General features: G+C 36.3%; 1 protein-coding gene across 1 annotated transcript; it reads left to right on the top strand.

Moving 5' to 3' along the window:
* The first annotated feature begins 9774 nt into the window (after positions 1-9774).
* On the top strand, positions 9775-16684 carry LOC107830070 (mitochondrial carrier protein CoAc1). Its single transcript, XM_016657555.2, has 7 exons — positions 9775-10611; positions 11163-11248; positions 11324-11531; positions 12576-12702; positions 13928-14112; positions 14845-14973; positions 16143-16684. Exons 1-7 carry the CDS (start codon positions 10408-10410, stop codon positions 16242-16244), a joined length of 1041 nt encoding a protein of 346 aa, XP_016513041.1. The 5' UTR covers positions 9775-10407; the 3' UTR covers positions 16245-16684.
* Positions 16685-16957: the final 273 nt, after the last annotated feature.

Genomic DNA, 16957 nt, shown 5'->3' with positions numbered 1-16957 from the left:
CTCATATCATGTAAGAATCTTCTTCTATTGTCAGGTGTCAATTCTAGTGGCATCACCCCACTTGCAATAAAATTCACATAATCTGCATACCATGGGGCTTTACCTGAGGTGACTGCTAATAATTGCTCATCAGGAAATATTTCTTTGATTGACCCTCCTTCAGCTACGTGGTTCCGACTTTCTAATCTGGACAAGTGATCAGCCACTTGATTTTCTGTCCCTTTTCGATCTCGGATCTCTAAATCAAATTCTTGCAAGAGGAGGACCCAACAAATCAGCCTCGGCTTGGCGTCTTTCTTTTCAAATAAGTATCTGATAGCTGAATGATCTGTGTAGACGATGACTTTAGTTCCCACTAGATAGGATCTGAACTTGTCAAATGTCCACACCACTACAAGCAACTCCTTTTCAGTAACTGTATAATTCATCTGAGCTGGATTCATAGTTTTGCTCGCATAATAAATGGAGTGAAAGATTTTATCCCTCCTTTGCCCCAAAACCGCTCTGATTGCTATGTCACTTGCATCGCACATCAACTCAAATGGTTGTGCCCAATCTGGGCCAATGATAATTGGTGCAGTCACCAATCTTCCCTTCAGCTCCTCAAATGCTTTCAGACATGCATCATCAAACTTGAAGGTGACATCTTTCTCTAGAAGCCTGCATATCGGAGAAGAAATTTTCAAAAAATCTTTAATGAAACGACGATAAAAACCTGCATGACCCAAGAAACTGCGAATGCCTTTGACGGATGTCGGTGGGGGCAATTTTTCAATCATCTCCACCTTTGCTTTATCCACTTGTAGACCATCTTTTGACACCTTGTGCCCCAAAACTATACCTTCACGTACCATGAAATGGCACTTTTCCCAGTTTAGCACTAAGTTCGTCTCTTCACACCTAGCAAGCACTTTATCAAGATTCATCAAACAACTATCAAAAAAACATCCAAACACAGAAAAATCATCCATGAACACTTCTACAAATCTTTCAACCATGTCAGTAAAAATAGCCATCATACACCTTTGAAAAGTCGCAGGTGCATTACAAAGACCAAAGGGCATTCTCTTGAACGCATACGTGCCATAAGGACACGTAAATGTAGTTTTCTCTTGGTCCTCTGGGGCTATAGCAATCTGATTATACCCCGAATAACCGTCCAGGAAACAGTAGTATTCCTGGCCAGCTAACCTATCAAGCATTTGGTCAATAAAGGGAAGGGGAAAGTGGTCTTTCCGGGTGGCATTGTTCAATTTTCTATAATCTATGCAAATTCTCCATCCAGTGATAGTTCTTGTAGGAATTAAGTCATTATTTTCATTAACTACTACGGTTATCCCCCCTTTCTTCGGCACACATTGAACGGGGCTTACCCATTTACTATCAGAGATTGGAAATACAATACCTGCATCAAGCCACTTAATCACTTCTTTTCTTACCACTTCTTTCATGATTGGATTTAGTCGGCGTTGATGCTCTACACTTGGCTTGTGTCCGTCCTCCATGAGGATTTTGTGCATGCAGAAAGCTGGACTAATGCCTTTAATGTCAGACATTGTCCACCCAATTGCTCGCTTGTGCTCACGTAGCACCCTCAATAGCTTTTCTTCCTGCAATTTAGACAAGTGAGAAGAAACAATAACATGTAAAGTGTCAGAACTACCCAAATAAGCATATTGAAGGTGAGGGGGTAGGGGTTTAAGCTCCAATTTTGGAGCTTCTTCAATTGACGGCTTTGGAGGGGGGCCACTTGGCCTATTCAGGGGCTCAAACGGGTATATTCCTTGCATGTAAGTACATGATGCATCTAGGATATGCATCATCTCCTCAACCTCATCATCAATCATCAAGCTATCAAACAACATGATTGCTTTTTCTAGAGAGTCGTCTAGATATACACTCGTGTCGAGAAGTTGCGCATCCACCTCCACAACAGATATCATAGAGAGCTCCTCATAGTGGCGGGGAAGTTGGATTGCTTTGTAGACATTGAAGACTGCTTCCTCGTTGTCCACCCTCATAATCATTTTCCCTTCTCTCACTTTAATTATTGCATTACCAGTAGCCAAGAGAGGTCGTCCCAATATGATTGGAACTTGTTCATCAGCCTCAAAATCTAGAATAATGAAGTCAGCTGGGAAGATAAATTTCCCAATTTGCAGCAGCACATCTTCAATCACTCCTTCAGGGTAGGCTATGGACCTATCAGCTAATTGCAACATCACAGTGGTTGGTCTTGGAGCTCCCAGACCCAATTGCTTAAACAAGGACAATGGCATCAGATTTATGCCCGCACCCAAATCACAAAGAGCATGACCCACATCAATATTACCGATTCGTACTGGAATGGTGAAGCTGCCAGGATACTTAAGCTTTTGGGGAAGCTTGTTTTGGACCCTTGAAGTGCATTCCTCAGTAAGTGCAACTATCTCGAACTCAGTCAATTTCCTCTTGTGAGCCACTATATCTTTTATGTACTTAGCATACTTTGAAATTTCATGAAGTACATCCACTAATGGAATATTTAATTGAACCTGACTCAACATAGAGAGAAATTTGTTGAACATGCGATCATCATTCTTTTTCTGCAATCTCTGGGGGAAAGGTGGTGGTGGCCTTACAGCCTCCACTCGCTCTGAACTTGCATCATTATTCTTTGACTCGTGTATTTCCTTAGGGGTCAGCTCCCCCTCAGGTATAGGTTTGTCCTTTCTCTTCTTTGGCACTTCCTCTAGTTCCCTCCCGTTTCTAAGTGTAACTGCATTAACTTGAGGGTTCTTCTCTGTATCACTGGGAAGAGAGCCTGCAGGTCTAGTATTTTGATTTGCTGCTAGCTGCCCCATTTGCCTCTCAAGATTTCTGAAATCGGTCCTGAGCTATTGATTGTCTAGCAACAACCTTTTCAGCAAGTTATTCGTACTCTCTTCTATTTGTTGGGGTGGCTTCTGAGGCTGATTAAAATTTCCTTGAGGCCTATACTGATTCTGATTCTGTTGATTTCCGCCCCATGAGAAGTTAGGATGATTCTTCCAATTTGGATTGTAAGTGTTCCCATATTGTGCATGTTGATTCATAGGACCTCTGTTTTGTTGCCCCACATAGTATATAGATTCAGGATTCGTGGGGCACATGTCACTCATATGACTGTCACCACATATTTCGCAATAAATAGACATCTATTGTACATGTTGCGTTTGTTGTGTTGTCATTCGGTTCATCTGATTTGCTAGCTTTGCAATATCTGCTCTCATGACTGAGAAGTCATCAAGCTCAATCAACCCGGCTAACTTCTGTTTAATTGCTCTTCTTGCATCCCCATCTCCTTGCCACTTATGATCATTAGCTGTGAAGTTATTTAGCAAGAGTTGAATTTCACTGTATGGCCTCGCCATGCAACTACCCCCACAAGCTGAATCCAGATTCATCTTTGATGCCTCGTCTAGCCCATCAACAAAAGTGTGACCCAATACCTCATCAGTCTGACAATGATGCGGGCAATCTCTGAGTAGCTTCTTGTATCTTTCCCAAGCTTGACGAAGTGTCTCGCCATCCCGTTGTTGGAACCCAAGAATTTGGCTCCTCAGCGATTTTGTCTTCTTAGTAGGGAAAAACTTGATTAGGAATTTCCTTGCTAAATCATCCCAAGTGTGGATTGAGTTTGCGGGCTCCTTTTGCAACCATTCCTTAGCTTCCCCCAACAGTGAAAAGGGAAATAATGTCAGCCTAACATAGTCCTTGGAAACGTTCGGATAATTGTAAGTGTCCGTAATTTCCAAGAAGTTCTGAATGTGCCTCTGCGGGTCTTCATGAGATAGACCCACATATTGTCCTGTGGATTGAATCAGCTGTACCATGTACTGTTTGAGTTCAAAATGCCCCGTGATGTCAGGCTTCACGATAGCCTGAGTCATATTAGCAAGATTGGGCCTTGCGGCTTCTATCACCGGACGCTCTTCATTACCTGCCATCTCTATTGGCTGTGGTTGAACTACGATGTCCAACTCCCTTTCTATTCTCGTTCTAGCTTCGACTTCCTTTCTCACTCTATGAAGTGTTCGTTCAATTTCTGGATCAAAAGGAAGTAGGTTGTTTGCACTTCTACTCCTCCGCATTCAAGAGAAGAGCCTGCGTTAACACAAACAAGGCAAACTGAAAATTAAAACTTGAACAAATAAGTAATAAAAGCTTAACTCAGTCAAGTAGCTAATTTCTAGGTCCCCGGCAACGGCGCCAAAAACTTGTTGGGACCAAACACACTCACGCAAGTATACGTGGTCGTCAAGTAATAGAGTAGTGAATAGAGTATCGTTCCCACGAGGACTTATGATTAACTTTTGACTAATTCAAACTCAAATAGCTTATCGATTCAAGTGATTTCTTATAAAATAGATAATTGTCTAATTTACTACCTAAAGACTATTAAATAATAAAATACTAGAAATCACACAACACTTAAATAGTTTTAAATAATAATTAATGGGAGATAATATTTCAGGGTCACGGATTATTTAACAATCATGTTCCATTCTTAGCTTAAAATAACTAATTGATTTATCTGGAATATTGGTTGAAAGGGTTGATATTACTCATAAGAATCTGTCGAGCCCTTACTCGCCTATTCAAGCTAACTTAATACGTATATGTCTATGGAATTAAATTTGACAAGAATGCATGAATGCATTTACAATTCTTGTATTGCAACCGAGCAAGGCAATTAGGTATATGTCTATCCCAATTGCGAATCCGTTCCCCGATGCCCGGGTTTAAGAACTTGCTCTATTTAATTCTATATACAATCTAGAGTTCCCACTTTCGAGTTCAACTCTAGATTCGTAGATAGCATTTCACTGTTAGCTACTCAGTAAAATAATTAAAAATAGAATTAAATAAACAACCCAATATGATAAAATCAACTTCGTCAAATTAAACTTCAAACATCAACATTCATGTATACCCATGACCCTAGAATAATAGGGTTCTTAGCCACTCATATTCAGGCAATCATCCAAAAATTCACAAGAGTGCATAAGAATCAATAAAAGAAAGAGAGAATAGGAACTCAAGATGAATTCCGTGGTTTTTAGAACTTTGCTGTGGCTTTTTCCCCCTCTCCAATATGTTAGATGACCTAAAGGAGGCGTTTTTTTGCTTATATATTGCGTACAAAAGTCGTGGGCCAAAGCTCTCCTATTCCTAGTCCAAATCGGCTTTAGGGATTGATGCTAAGGTGGATGCGACGCATCCACCTTGTCCTCCATTTCTCAGCTTCACATGCGAGGGTGGATGCGACGCATCCACCTTGTCCTCTATTTCTCAGCTTTGCATGCGAGGGTGGATGCGACGCATCCACCCCTTGTTCCTCCATCTCAGCTTTGCCCAGGTGCGGATTCTATGGTGGATGCTATGGGCCGACTTCACTGCTAAGGGTGCACGAAATCTGATCCTTTTTCTAGATTGGATGCGACGCATCCAATCTCTCTTCCTCTACCTAAAGCACCTTTTATTCATATTTTTGCACTTCAAACACCCTAATTCACCACACACAACTCAATTAGTCATAAAACCAATAATTAAACCATGTTGGGCATTTTAAAGATCAAATAACATCAAGAAGCGGTTAAAATATGGGTAAAGTAACATCAACACATATCGAAATATGCCAAACATCAGGCAAAAACGGATTGGAAGAGGAGAAGGGGAAAGAAGAGTAAATGAGAATTAATCCTTATATCTCATATGATAGCGATGTAACGGTGACTAGCATAGTTATTTTATAGCCTCTCCCTTTGGCCTTGTCTTCCTAATTTCAAGCGTTCTGTTTCGCGTATCAATGAGTTGAAGGAAATCAAAAACACCTTATACATTATTTTGTTATGCCATCTTTTTTTAGGAGAAAACACCAAAAAGGACCTTGATGCCACATACCCTTTTGATCTTAATTTCCAAAAATGTGGTTGAAATAAGGTATAGGAGGAGAAAAATCAATTGCAAATAAGGAACAAGAGAAGAGATTATAAGATTGCAATCAAGAATAGTAGAAGAGAGAGAGCTAGAATTGCTCTATTTCTTTAATCTTTTTTTACCCCTTTTTCCACTCATTCATGGGAAGGAACATTCCTTTAGGAGAGGTTCATCCCATTCATCATCCTATTGTATATTTTTCATTTATTATTGCTTGTATTTCTGCAACAATTGCTATATTTTCATCACTTTGTGGTTCCTTAACCAAAAAAAAGTCACCCCCTCCAACCCCTTGTAATAATACCCGAGATAATAATGAAAATCCATTTGCTATTAGTACCACATCTCCAAATGATGAAACATCTCCAAGATATGATGTATCATTCAAAAGAACTGATCAACATTCAAATGATCAATCACAATTACAAGGAGAAGAGTCTACATTTTTTCAACAACCATTGCCACCACCACCTTCTATGAGGGCAACTTCATCTAATAATTCTCATATAAGGGCTAATTCTGTGACTCCTACTAACCATTCAAGGTCAAATTCAAGTTCATCACAAGGGAAATTATCTACAAGTGTTAGCATGAATAAGGTTTTTGGGAGTTCATTAGGATCGAAGCAATCGTCACGACGAGAAGATTCTAATTATGATAAGAAGAGAGACAAGAAGTTGAAAGATGAAGATTCAATTTGGAGGAAGCAAATAATTTTAGGAGAGAAATGTAAAGTCCCTCCTGCGGATGAAGATGATGACACCTTTCTTTATGATGAGAATGGGAATAGAATATCTGCCTATCATCCCAAAACACCTATTGGATTGGCAATTTCTCGACAATCTTCAAATGTAGAGGAAGATGCAATTCCAAAATGAAGAAGATGAGATGTATACAAGTGAGGAAAATAGGTTGGAACTAAACATCACTGTCAAATTTAAAGAAACAAAAAATACGACACGAAAAAAAGTCTCTTTTGTTTCTCAATCATAGTATAATCTTAGTGATGGAGAATGATAATCTACTGAGATGATAATAGTAGCTCATCGGATTTGGGCATGGACGAGCCTTGACTTGCACTAATGATGAAAAAGAAAAACTTCCTTCATCACATCATAACGGGGTACATGGTTAATTTTTACAGTCATGCTTCTCCTTTAATTTATGGAATGATAATTAAAATAATGATACTTTACTATCTTATATTTCAGCAATGTCTCCGGATGATCCAGATGTAGCTTCATATTTGGTCACGTTTTAATAACTAAGAAAAGGAAGAAATCATCTGGCCTTTATAACTACTGTATATACTTGCATTGCTTGTTTAATTAGCTCTTCCTTTTTTTCTTTTCAATCATCTGTTTACCATTATCTCTTCTTTCAATTCTTGAACTTATTCTCTTAGAGAAGATAATATTATGCATTCTTTGATTTGGTTAGTCGAACATAAGAAGATCAAGTTCATCATCTCATGATATCATTTTTCTTACGGCTCATAGTAGTATTATTCCTTATTTTTATTGACAGATCATTACTTTTGGCTCTATCTAAACATATCACATTTTACTATATATGTAACAGTATGATGATTGGCAGTTAAATATTGAATCAGGCTCCTCTCCGTTACACTCTCTCTCTGTTTCCTCCATCTCAACCTTAGATTTCTTATACCAATTCTTTTACCAAATTTTTTATGTACTAGATTTGTTTAGATAACCAAAACTACTTACAGAACGGATCACTTTTATATGGAACCCCTTAAGTATAACTTGATATTCTCTTTAGTTGTTTTCATCTGTCACTTAATCAAGTACTATAACTTCTCTTGGAAGTGGGAAAAGTTGGGCAGTATTAACTTTTTTTCCTCCCCTCTTTTGGCAAGAGAAGAATTGACTACTTCACATATTATGTTGAAGGGTGTGGTAATTAAACAACTTGTTATTGTTAACTAGTAAGGATGTTTTACTTTTCTTAATAAACCTATCAAACACAAATTCTGATTAATGTGAATTTCGAATACCAAATAATTAAATTGAAAATGCACGCAAACAAGTCTATGGAATATTACGTCAAAGCAACTAACAAAGAAACGAGTAAAAAAGAATCTAAATCAAGTAGAAACGATCTACTTGAAGTATAATGAGGTTATCACTATATAGAACTAATAGAAGTTTGAGGTAAATTTCACTAGTCGTCATTTAACTTAAATTTTATAACATAAAAGCCACTTTTCTATTTATTTTATTTTTTTGTCACATAAAAGTCTCCAATTTAAAGTTCATCACACCAAAATTACTTTTCTATTTTTTGTCACATAAAATTCATCCAAACTTTGGCCAACTTAACTAAAAAATAAATCACACCTAAATATTTATATTTTTACAGAAAAATATGTCATGACATCCTAAAATGCAAGTTAGCTTAATAAAACATATTAAATGTAATGAGATTAATTTTAGAGACCTTTCCCTGAGTTTTTTTCTCCTAATACTAATCTCCTTTATGATTTACGAAATTACTCTTATCTGCTTATTTTGATTCCTTTGTAACAATTTAAAGCCATGGGAACATATTAAGCTCGTAGATTTTGTATTTGTCATTGAATAGCTTGATGCTCTAACCATAACTCTATGCTAATTAAAACAGATGTTTATAAAATTTACTAACCAAAGAAGTATATTAGTAAGAGCAAAATAGTCAAATCATATTTTTGTATGAATGATAATGAGTGAAAAGTTATCACTAAGAACTCAAATAAGAAAAGTAAACGTGATATCGTAAACCATAACAGAGATTAATATTATGAAGCGAAATTGAAAGGGAAGTTTTTTAAATTAACCCAAATATGATTAACCTATTTGATTTGTCATGTCATATTTTCGGTACAAAATATAAATATTCAAGTGAGATTATTTTTTTAGATAACTTGATCAAAGTTAGATGACTTTTATATAATAAAAAAATAACAAAGTGACTTCACTTTTGTGTTACAAACGTTAAGTTGGACAGTTTTACGTGATATAAAATAAACGTGACTTTTGTGTTACAACCTTTAAGTTAAATGACCATCGGCTAAATTTTCTCTAGAAGTTTGATTTGGATTATAGTCCTTCCAAACCAGACTAATATTTGTGTCATTTGCATATAATTTGCAAATTAGTTAGCCACGCTATTTCTTATGAACTACTTCTTGAGATCACAAAAAATGTTTTTAGTTACGTACAACATAATATCAAAATTGTAAGTAAGAAGATAAGTTAAACTCAATGAGGTATAGATCTTTGCTCGTTTCATTAGCGCCTCTAGCCTTTTGTCATATTGTCGAATTTTATCCAATTACAAATCGAATTACACTACTTTTGGAATTACAGTTGCAGTATGACAGATAGTATAACTTTTTCATTGGTCACTCACCTACGGAGTTTAAATTCCACTACAAATATCCAGACCTTTTTTTAGTTTTCTTTTTCACCATTTTACTCACATTTTTAAAAAGAATTTAAGTTATATTTTTTATATCATCATATTAGGATGACCTACTAGAACAAGTATCTGTTTATAATAACGTAATTGTTCATAACAAGTTTAATACTGTCATAAAGAAAATAAACTAAATAACTTGCTATAATAAATTTAAAATATATTAATAACATATAAAAATATTACATGTCCATGTATTATAAATGTAATCTATTTTGAAAAGTAATAATTATAGCAATATATCGCCACCTTTAATGAGGAAGTCATAGGTTTTGTGGGCCCAAACTCAGGCACGTTGTACTTGCATGAATGGATACCGACTTTGACCACTTCACAAAATTCCCGTTCCCATTCGCATTCGGAAGCAGCCTTCCTAGAAATAGGGAGGCAACAAATCTTGGTACAAGTCAACACAAAACGTTACCTTCAAGAATCTCAGAAAAAAAAAAGAATCTTTTGAGAAAACCCAATATATACATATCTGTGCATTATAGATCCGTTTGGACATTGCTTATATCAAAAAGGGGTATTATTGATTTTATTGGTTATCTTCAATTTTATCGATCTGGGTTTGTTATTGGTCACAGATTAATTTCTTGATGTTCTTGGATTTGGGCGATTTGTTTGATTTGGTTGTTGCAATTTCATATGGGCAAGATATAGACTAATGGGGTTGTTTTGATTGGAAAAAAGTATTTGGTTTGGAACTTGTAAGCCCTATTGTTTCAATTAACTTTTGCATCTGTTTGATGATACTTGTAATTGGTGAAGAAAAAGATAGGAGGCTTGTGAACATACAGTGCTGTGTTCTCAGGCCATTGTTTGAGCAAAAAGTTTTACCTTTTTGTATCCCAAGAGATAGGTGGGACAAGCAGTTCTATAATCTACAGGGTGGATAGTAAGACGTTTTGATTTATAGGCTCTAGTTTTGGTAATTGGTGCTAAAAAAGATTGTAACTTTGAAAGATGGGTTCATCTTCACAAGGGTCTACTCTGTCCAGAAACGTGGCAGGGCTTGTTGATGGTTCTTCTTCTTCTGCTGCTCATAGAGAGGTTTCAGTTTTTGATGGTTTGCCTATATATGTGAAGGAGCTTATTGCTGGAGGAGCTGCTGGTGCATTTGCTAAAACTGCTGTTGCTCCTTTGGAACGTGTTAAAATACTTTTACAGGTGAACAAAGAAATGTTCTACTAGCTTCCCATGTTTTAATATGATCACTTGTTTATGCCAATTTATAATGGTTTTCACAAACTGAATGACTTTTTGTTTAGATGTATGTTATGCTTAGACATTTTCTCTTGACGTGTTCTACGAGCATGCATTTAATTCTGAGAGAAAGTAGTCTGCTTGGAGTACTTCTCTAATAATTTAATACAAGTTTAGATTAATTAGGGGTTGGAATTGGATGAATGAAAAACAGTTACACCACTCTACTTCCATGAATGTTCTAAGGAGAGTTTTTATTTCTCTATGTTGTTAGTTTTGTTTGTTTTCTAAAATGGGTTGAAATCTATGCAGCGTCAACTTCTCCGGTTGTTTCCAGTCCTTAGTTGAGGTTCTTGTGTTTCCACTTGAATGCATCTGCCAGATGCTCGTTGTGTGTTTTCTCTTTACATTCTGCATGTGGCTACTTTATCCGGTGATTTGATGCCTTTGATTCACTTTTAGTTCATTATGACAATCCTAACTTCCTCCCCCTCGCTCCTCCTTGATTTTTGTAGACAAGAACTGAAGGATTTCATTCCCTTGGAGTTTATCAATCTCTAAAGAAGCTTCTGAAGCATGAAGGTGTTATTGGATTTTACAAGTAAGTGTATATTTGATTTTAAAAACTAGAGTTTGTTGTCGAAGGAATTTTTATTCATGACGTCATGTATTGCAGAGGAAATGGAGCAAGTGTTCTTCGAATTGTACCATATGCTGCACTCCATTACATGACCTATGAGCGGTATCGAGGGTGGATATTGAATAATTACTCTGCCTTAGGAACAGGACCTGTTGTCGATCTTTTAGCTGGCTCAGCATCCGGAGGAACTGCAGTTTTATGTACCTATCCCCTTGATTTGGCTCGTACCAAACTGGCTTATCAGGTGCTTAATTTGTTAAAATACATTTGATTTTCTTCCTTTTCTTGGTGAATATCTGATTGCATTTGGTAGTTTTACTTAGACAAGAGTGGGTTGCTCTAGTGGTGAGCACTCTCCACTTCCAACCAAGAGGTTGTGAGTTCGAGTCATCCCAAGAGCAAGGTGGGGAGTTCTTGGAAGGATAGAGCCGAGGGTCTATCGGAAACAGCCTCTCTACCCCAGGGTAGGGGTAAGGTCTGTGTACACACTACCCTCCCCAAACCCCACTAGTGGGATTATACTGGGTTGTTGTTGTTGTTGTTGTATTTGGTAGTTTTACTATTTTTCCATGACTAGTTTTGTGCATATTTGTGGTTTTCCTATTGAAGTTTTTCCATTAACCCCGCCTGGCAAAGTTGGAAATTGATCTAATTGGAAGCACTTACAAATTGCCTTGCTTTAGTAGGAAAAACTGAAAAAGCTGTTTCTGATTTTTTGAGTTAATCAAAATGGCAATAGACCTCGTAACTTCATTAAGATGTGTAAGCTATCATAGGTAAGCTGCCCTACTTTATGAAACACTCATGTAAACTAATGTATGAGGGAGGACTAAAAATTGTCAGATCTCTTTCCTGGCTATTTGGCATGTCACATCCTTTGTGTGAATCATCTAGAACTCCATCCTGGTACATCAATCAGTAAAAACTGCATCCTGGTGTCAATTTGCTGCTTAAGCTTGTCTTTTGAGATAAAGAGCACATGTTGGGAAATTATCGTTTTGACTGATTCAAGAATTGCATAAAAAAGAATCACACTAATTGTGTGCTCCAATTTGGCTATCCTGTGGTATCTTATATATGCCAGATTTACCTTCAAAAATTACTTTGCACTAAGGATCTAGCGGATGGTTCTATATTGTCTTACTCTCAGCCTCATGTAGGTTCACTTGATGAAACAGATATAAATTTTACCCTTTTGGGTGTTGGAATACTCGATCTATTTTCACGGTATTAAAATGTTTGGATGGCTATCATCTCATGTTCATCCTCTTCCTTTATCTTTTTTTAGGTCAAGGACACAAGAGGAAATTTGGGGAATGGCATTAGACCAACTCATCCTCAATATAGTGGCATTAAAAATGTCCTAGAGGCTGTCTATAAGGAGGGAGGACTCCGTGCACTTTATCGAGGTGTTGGTAAGTATTTATTGTATCATATTAAATAATGAACATTTACTGCCTGATTGACTCATCTGCAATTAATTGGGTCATAAAACTTTTGAAACGTGAAGGACCTAAGTCATGAAGCATGTTCTGCTATATTGTAGATATAAAAGGTGAACTTCATCGACTTGAAGATCATGGCAAATAACCATAGGCACCAAATTTTAGATTGCATATTCAAGTTGAACTTGAATTTGATTCCATAATTGGTCATTCTTATGTTTTATCTTTTGTTCTTTTCTTTTGTTCTTTCTTTATTTTATTTTTGCGAACTCATGCAACCACCTGTTGGCACTATCTCCTTATTTCCTCTTTTATATGTAGTTCTTTTCTTCCGATATGCAAAACTAAGAGAATGTTGGAATTGCTTTTGCTATAAATGAAATTTGTGGAATATCATAATGCGTAAACCCCTCGAATTACGTCCTCAATAAAAAAGGATGAGGGGCTTTCTTACTAATTCTAGACAATTAATTTTGGGTTTTATGTTGTTTCACGTACTTTTATTTTTTTAATCTTTACTGCGGTGTTGAAAAAACTCTGAAACTGATGGAACATGTTTTTCGTGTCACTTGTTTAATCCTTCTATGCGATATTTTAGTTTGACTAGGTATAAGGTGAAATTTTATAATAGCTCGAAACAGGTGGACTCAAAAGTAGATGAAGATTATAGTTTGATAAATTTGGGATTTTATTACAAAAAAAAGAGGATCCTAGGTAAAGATAATAGAAAAAGTGAGGTAAAATGTTTTCAACTAGGAAAATGGACAACATTTGAAAACAACCCAAAAAAGGAAATAAGACAATCTCTATAAAAGAGTAAATTTAATCATTCTTCTTTGTGAAGGTGTAGATTAATATCTCTCGTTTCTGAAGTCTGTCGAGCTTTTTAACTTTCACAATCTTTTGTTGTCTTGATGTCCATGGCTGTACATGCATTGCCTAGGTCTTTTTTTTAAATGGTAAAAGTTTTATTAATAGATGTACCAAGATGGTACAGAAAGTACAAAAAACATAGGGAAGGCAGATCAGATCATAAAAACATCATCACTACTCCTATTGTCTGCCCCCTAGCAAATCGAGAAAATCCATATACTGATTTATGTTACCCATAGGACTAGCCTTTATTCATGGTTTATGGTTAATTCTTTATGAATATCGGTGATGCACAAAATGACTCAATTTATATTCTAAATAGGGCCTACCCTTATTGGTATTCTTCCTTACGCTGGATTGAAGTTTTACGTTTACGAGGAGTTAAAGAGGCATGTTCCTGAAGAGCAACAAACCTCGATTTTGATGCGTCTCTCTTGTGGAGCTATAGCTGGTTTATTGGGTCAGACATTTACATATCCATTGGACGTGGTTAGGAGGCAGATGCAGGTATCACCCATTACTCACTCTGACATGGCAATATAGCTCAATGTAACCTCTATACATCTTCTGTTGATTGAATTAGTGCTTGTATTAGACCAGTATTGGTGCAGATATTCTGGTCTGTCAAAACCTATGCCCTCAAAAAGTTTCTTGTACTTTGAATTCATGTCCATTCTATATCCAGGGCAGAGTAACTAGTAACTCTGTGCGTCATCTGTGGTTCTGGAACTCCACCAATATTTGAGCGATTAACTTGTGTTCATTTGTACTAAACCCCATAGTTTCATTTTATGTGAACTTATTTGACTGGGCACAGAGTTTAAGAAAGAAAGAAATTTGGAGCTTGTAGTCTTATACATGCTTTTTTGGAACTTGTAGTCTTATACATGCTTGAACATTTGTGTGGTGCAAAATAGAAAGTTTAAAGTTAAATTATTTTTAAATATAAAAAAGTGTCATTCTTCCGGGAACGGACTAAAAGAAAAATAGTGTCACATAAAATGAAATTGAGGGATTAGTCAATTATTGTGCACTAGCACTTCCACATATAAATGTAGTTAAGTGTTTTACACACTTTTGAGTTATGTTGCTATGGCTCTCCAAAAATACGGCCGCGCCCCTGTTAGATCCTCCAAAAATACATACGCGGTGACATTTTTGAAGAGTCCAAGCAACATAGATTTTTGCGCATGTACATATGAATCAATAAACTAAGCAAAATGTTTTTTTTCTTTTCAGGTAGAGCATCTGCAACCGTCAATGCAGGACAGAGCCAGATATAAGAACACACTTGATGGCCTTTCTTACATTGTTCGTAATCAAGGTTGGAGACAATTATTTGCAGGTCTCAGTGTTAATTATATGAAGGTAATAAGTTCGTTTCTGTAGTAGCCTTTTCCACTATAACTACAATCTTTTAACTTGTTCTTTAAAGAATTTCGAGTTTACCCTATTTTGAATGCTAATATATCTTGCCGATAATTCACATTTTGGCACACACTTCATTTGGGAATTGGGTTAAACTTTAGTGGAAATGCTTTTTGGACCTTGAATGGTGCTTAACTGCAGAAACGAAAACAGATAAATGTGAATGACTGACAAAGCAAAAGCAATTATCCTGTGACTAAAACACAAAGCTTGTCCGACTACAGTGCTTTGAGAAGTACTTATTGAATGTTCACTGAAAGGATATCATAAAGTTGATAATAAAATTGACATTTCTGATAGGGAAAAGTAGACAAAGTATCTCTTATTTTTGCTTACTGTTTTTAGCTTTATTACTTTGTTGATTGAATCAGGGCATGATGCAAATTGCCCTACTATTTATTGGAAAAATCATAAGGGTGTTGCCTTTCAGGTCAATTCGGTGGGGTTCAGAAACAAAATAAATTTGTAGAATCCCCAAATTACCATTGCTAATTGTGTGGTATCATTTTGTTCATTTATACAATATACAGGATAAATATCCATGTCGTTTGGAAAAAACAAAGTCAGTCAGCATATATACTTGATCTCAAAGAGTATAGAAACACTGAGATATGAGATTTGTGTTATGTAAAATATCACATTTAACGAGTCTTTTTGAAAAAATTCTCTCTTCTGGATGACTTAATAAATTAACTATCCTTGTCATTTCGCCACTCTCCAAAATGAAAACTATCCTCGTCTCCTTCCTTTTTCCTTAATTTACCAGTTTTCATCACCTTTCTTTTTGCCGTCCTATTCTGAATTACCTTAATCTGCTTCCAGACCACAAAAAATATGTCTAGGAGAAGCTTTTTCTGCTATATGTTCTGGAGAGAAGTCACACTTATGCACTTCCTAACACGACCCAAATTCCTACCATTTCTAAATTTTGATTTGTTCTTGTTGCATTTATAGGTGTTTTACTATTTAGCAAATAGAGGAATCATGTATTAGCATTTGACAAAGAATATAGTGCAAACTATCATTCTAAGATGGATCGGATCCACTGTTTAATATTTGTGTTGCTAGATTTCTTTAGTAACTCATTGTCTCTTTTGTTTTGTTGGCAGATTGTTCCCTCAGTGGCAATTGGTTTCACAGCGTATGACACAATGAAGGCATGCCTTCATATTCCTCCCCGGCAGAAATCAAAATCCATAGCTGCTGCATAAAATACACCCCAAATGCTGACAGCAACTCACATAATTCTGCATAAAAGATTTGATAGTCTTGATTACCAACGCAAAAGGTAAAAGGCAACCGGTGCACAAAGTTCTAGCTATGTGCTGATCCAGAGAATGGTCAGGCTATTTGGTCTATTGTCATTGTCTTACCTTTACCTACAGAAAGTTTACTTGAAAACATCACTTTACTAGTTGTCTCTTCCTCCATCTTCCTTATAGCCGGTGCAATTTAATTCCTGATGTAAAAGTTTTATAATATGCAAAGTCTAGTCCTATTATACATGACATTGGTTGACATATTATACTCCCTCCCAATCATGTTGTATCAATATCCCAAAAAGACAATCCAGTCGTTGGTACTAGTCCAGCATTCTGTGGCTCAAAGCTAAAACTTTGTAATGTACAGAACTTTGGGAATGCTTTCCCCATATTTCTTCATCCCTACAAAAGCTAAATTTTCTCCAAATTATCAACAGGAAAGTATAATTACTTGAGTGTGGGAGGGAGGGAAGCTAAATTCTACCAAAAGGACCAAAAAGCAAATCTTCTTTTGCAACATTCATTAATGAATCGATTATTTGCATTAACATTTTACTCTGTCCTAAGTTAGACTCTTCAAAGTTAAGAATATTATAATAAATCCTGGGCGCGTCTAAGAGGTCATGGGTCGATGATGGAAAGCAGCCCATGACAGTAAGTTG

Source organism: Nicotiana tabacum, chromosome 23 (assembly GCF_000715075.1).
Source record: "Nicotiana tabacum cultivar K326 chromosome 23, ASM71507v2, whole genome shotgun sequence".
NCBI classification, from domain to species: Eukaryota; Viridiplantae; Streptophyta; class Magnoliopsida; order Solanales; family Solanaceae; genus Nicotiana; species Nicotiana tabacum.
The sequence above is the reverse complement of the archived record's forward strand: the minus strand, read 5'-3'. Positions and strand labels throughout refer to the sequence as shown.

Excerpts from the sequence above, each read along its gene's own strand:
- LOC107830070 (XM_016657555.2), top strand. The coding sequence starts at position 10,408 with ATGGGTTCATCTTCACAAGGGTCTACTCTGTCCAGAAACGTGGCAGGG. Across the intron at positions 11,249-11,323 it reads GGTGTTATTGGATTTTACAA|AGGAAATGGAGCAAGTGTTC; the intron begins GTAAGTGTATAT and ends CATGTATTGCAG. Across the intron at positions 14,974-16,142 it reads TCAGTGTTAATTATATGAAG|ATTGTTCCCTCAGTGGCAAT; the intron begins GTAATAAGTTCG and ends TTTTGTTGGCAG.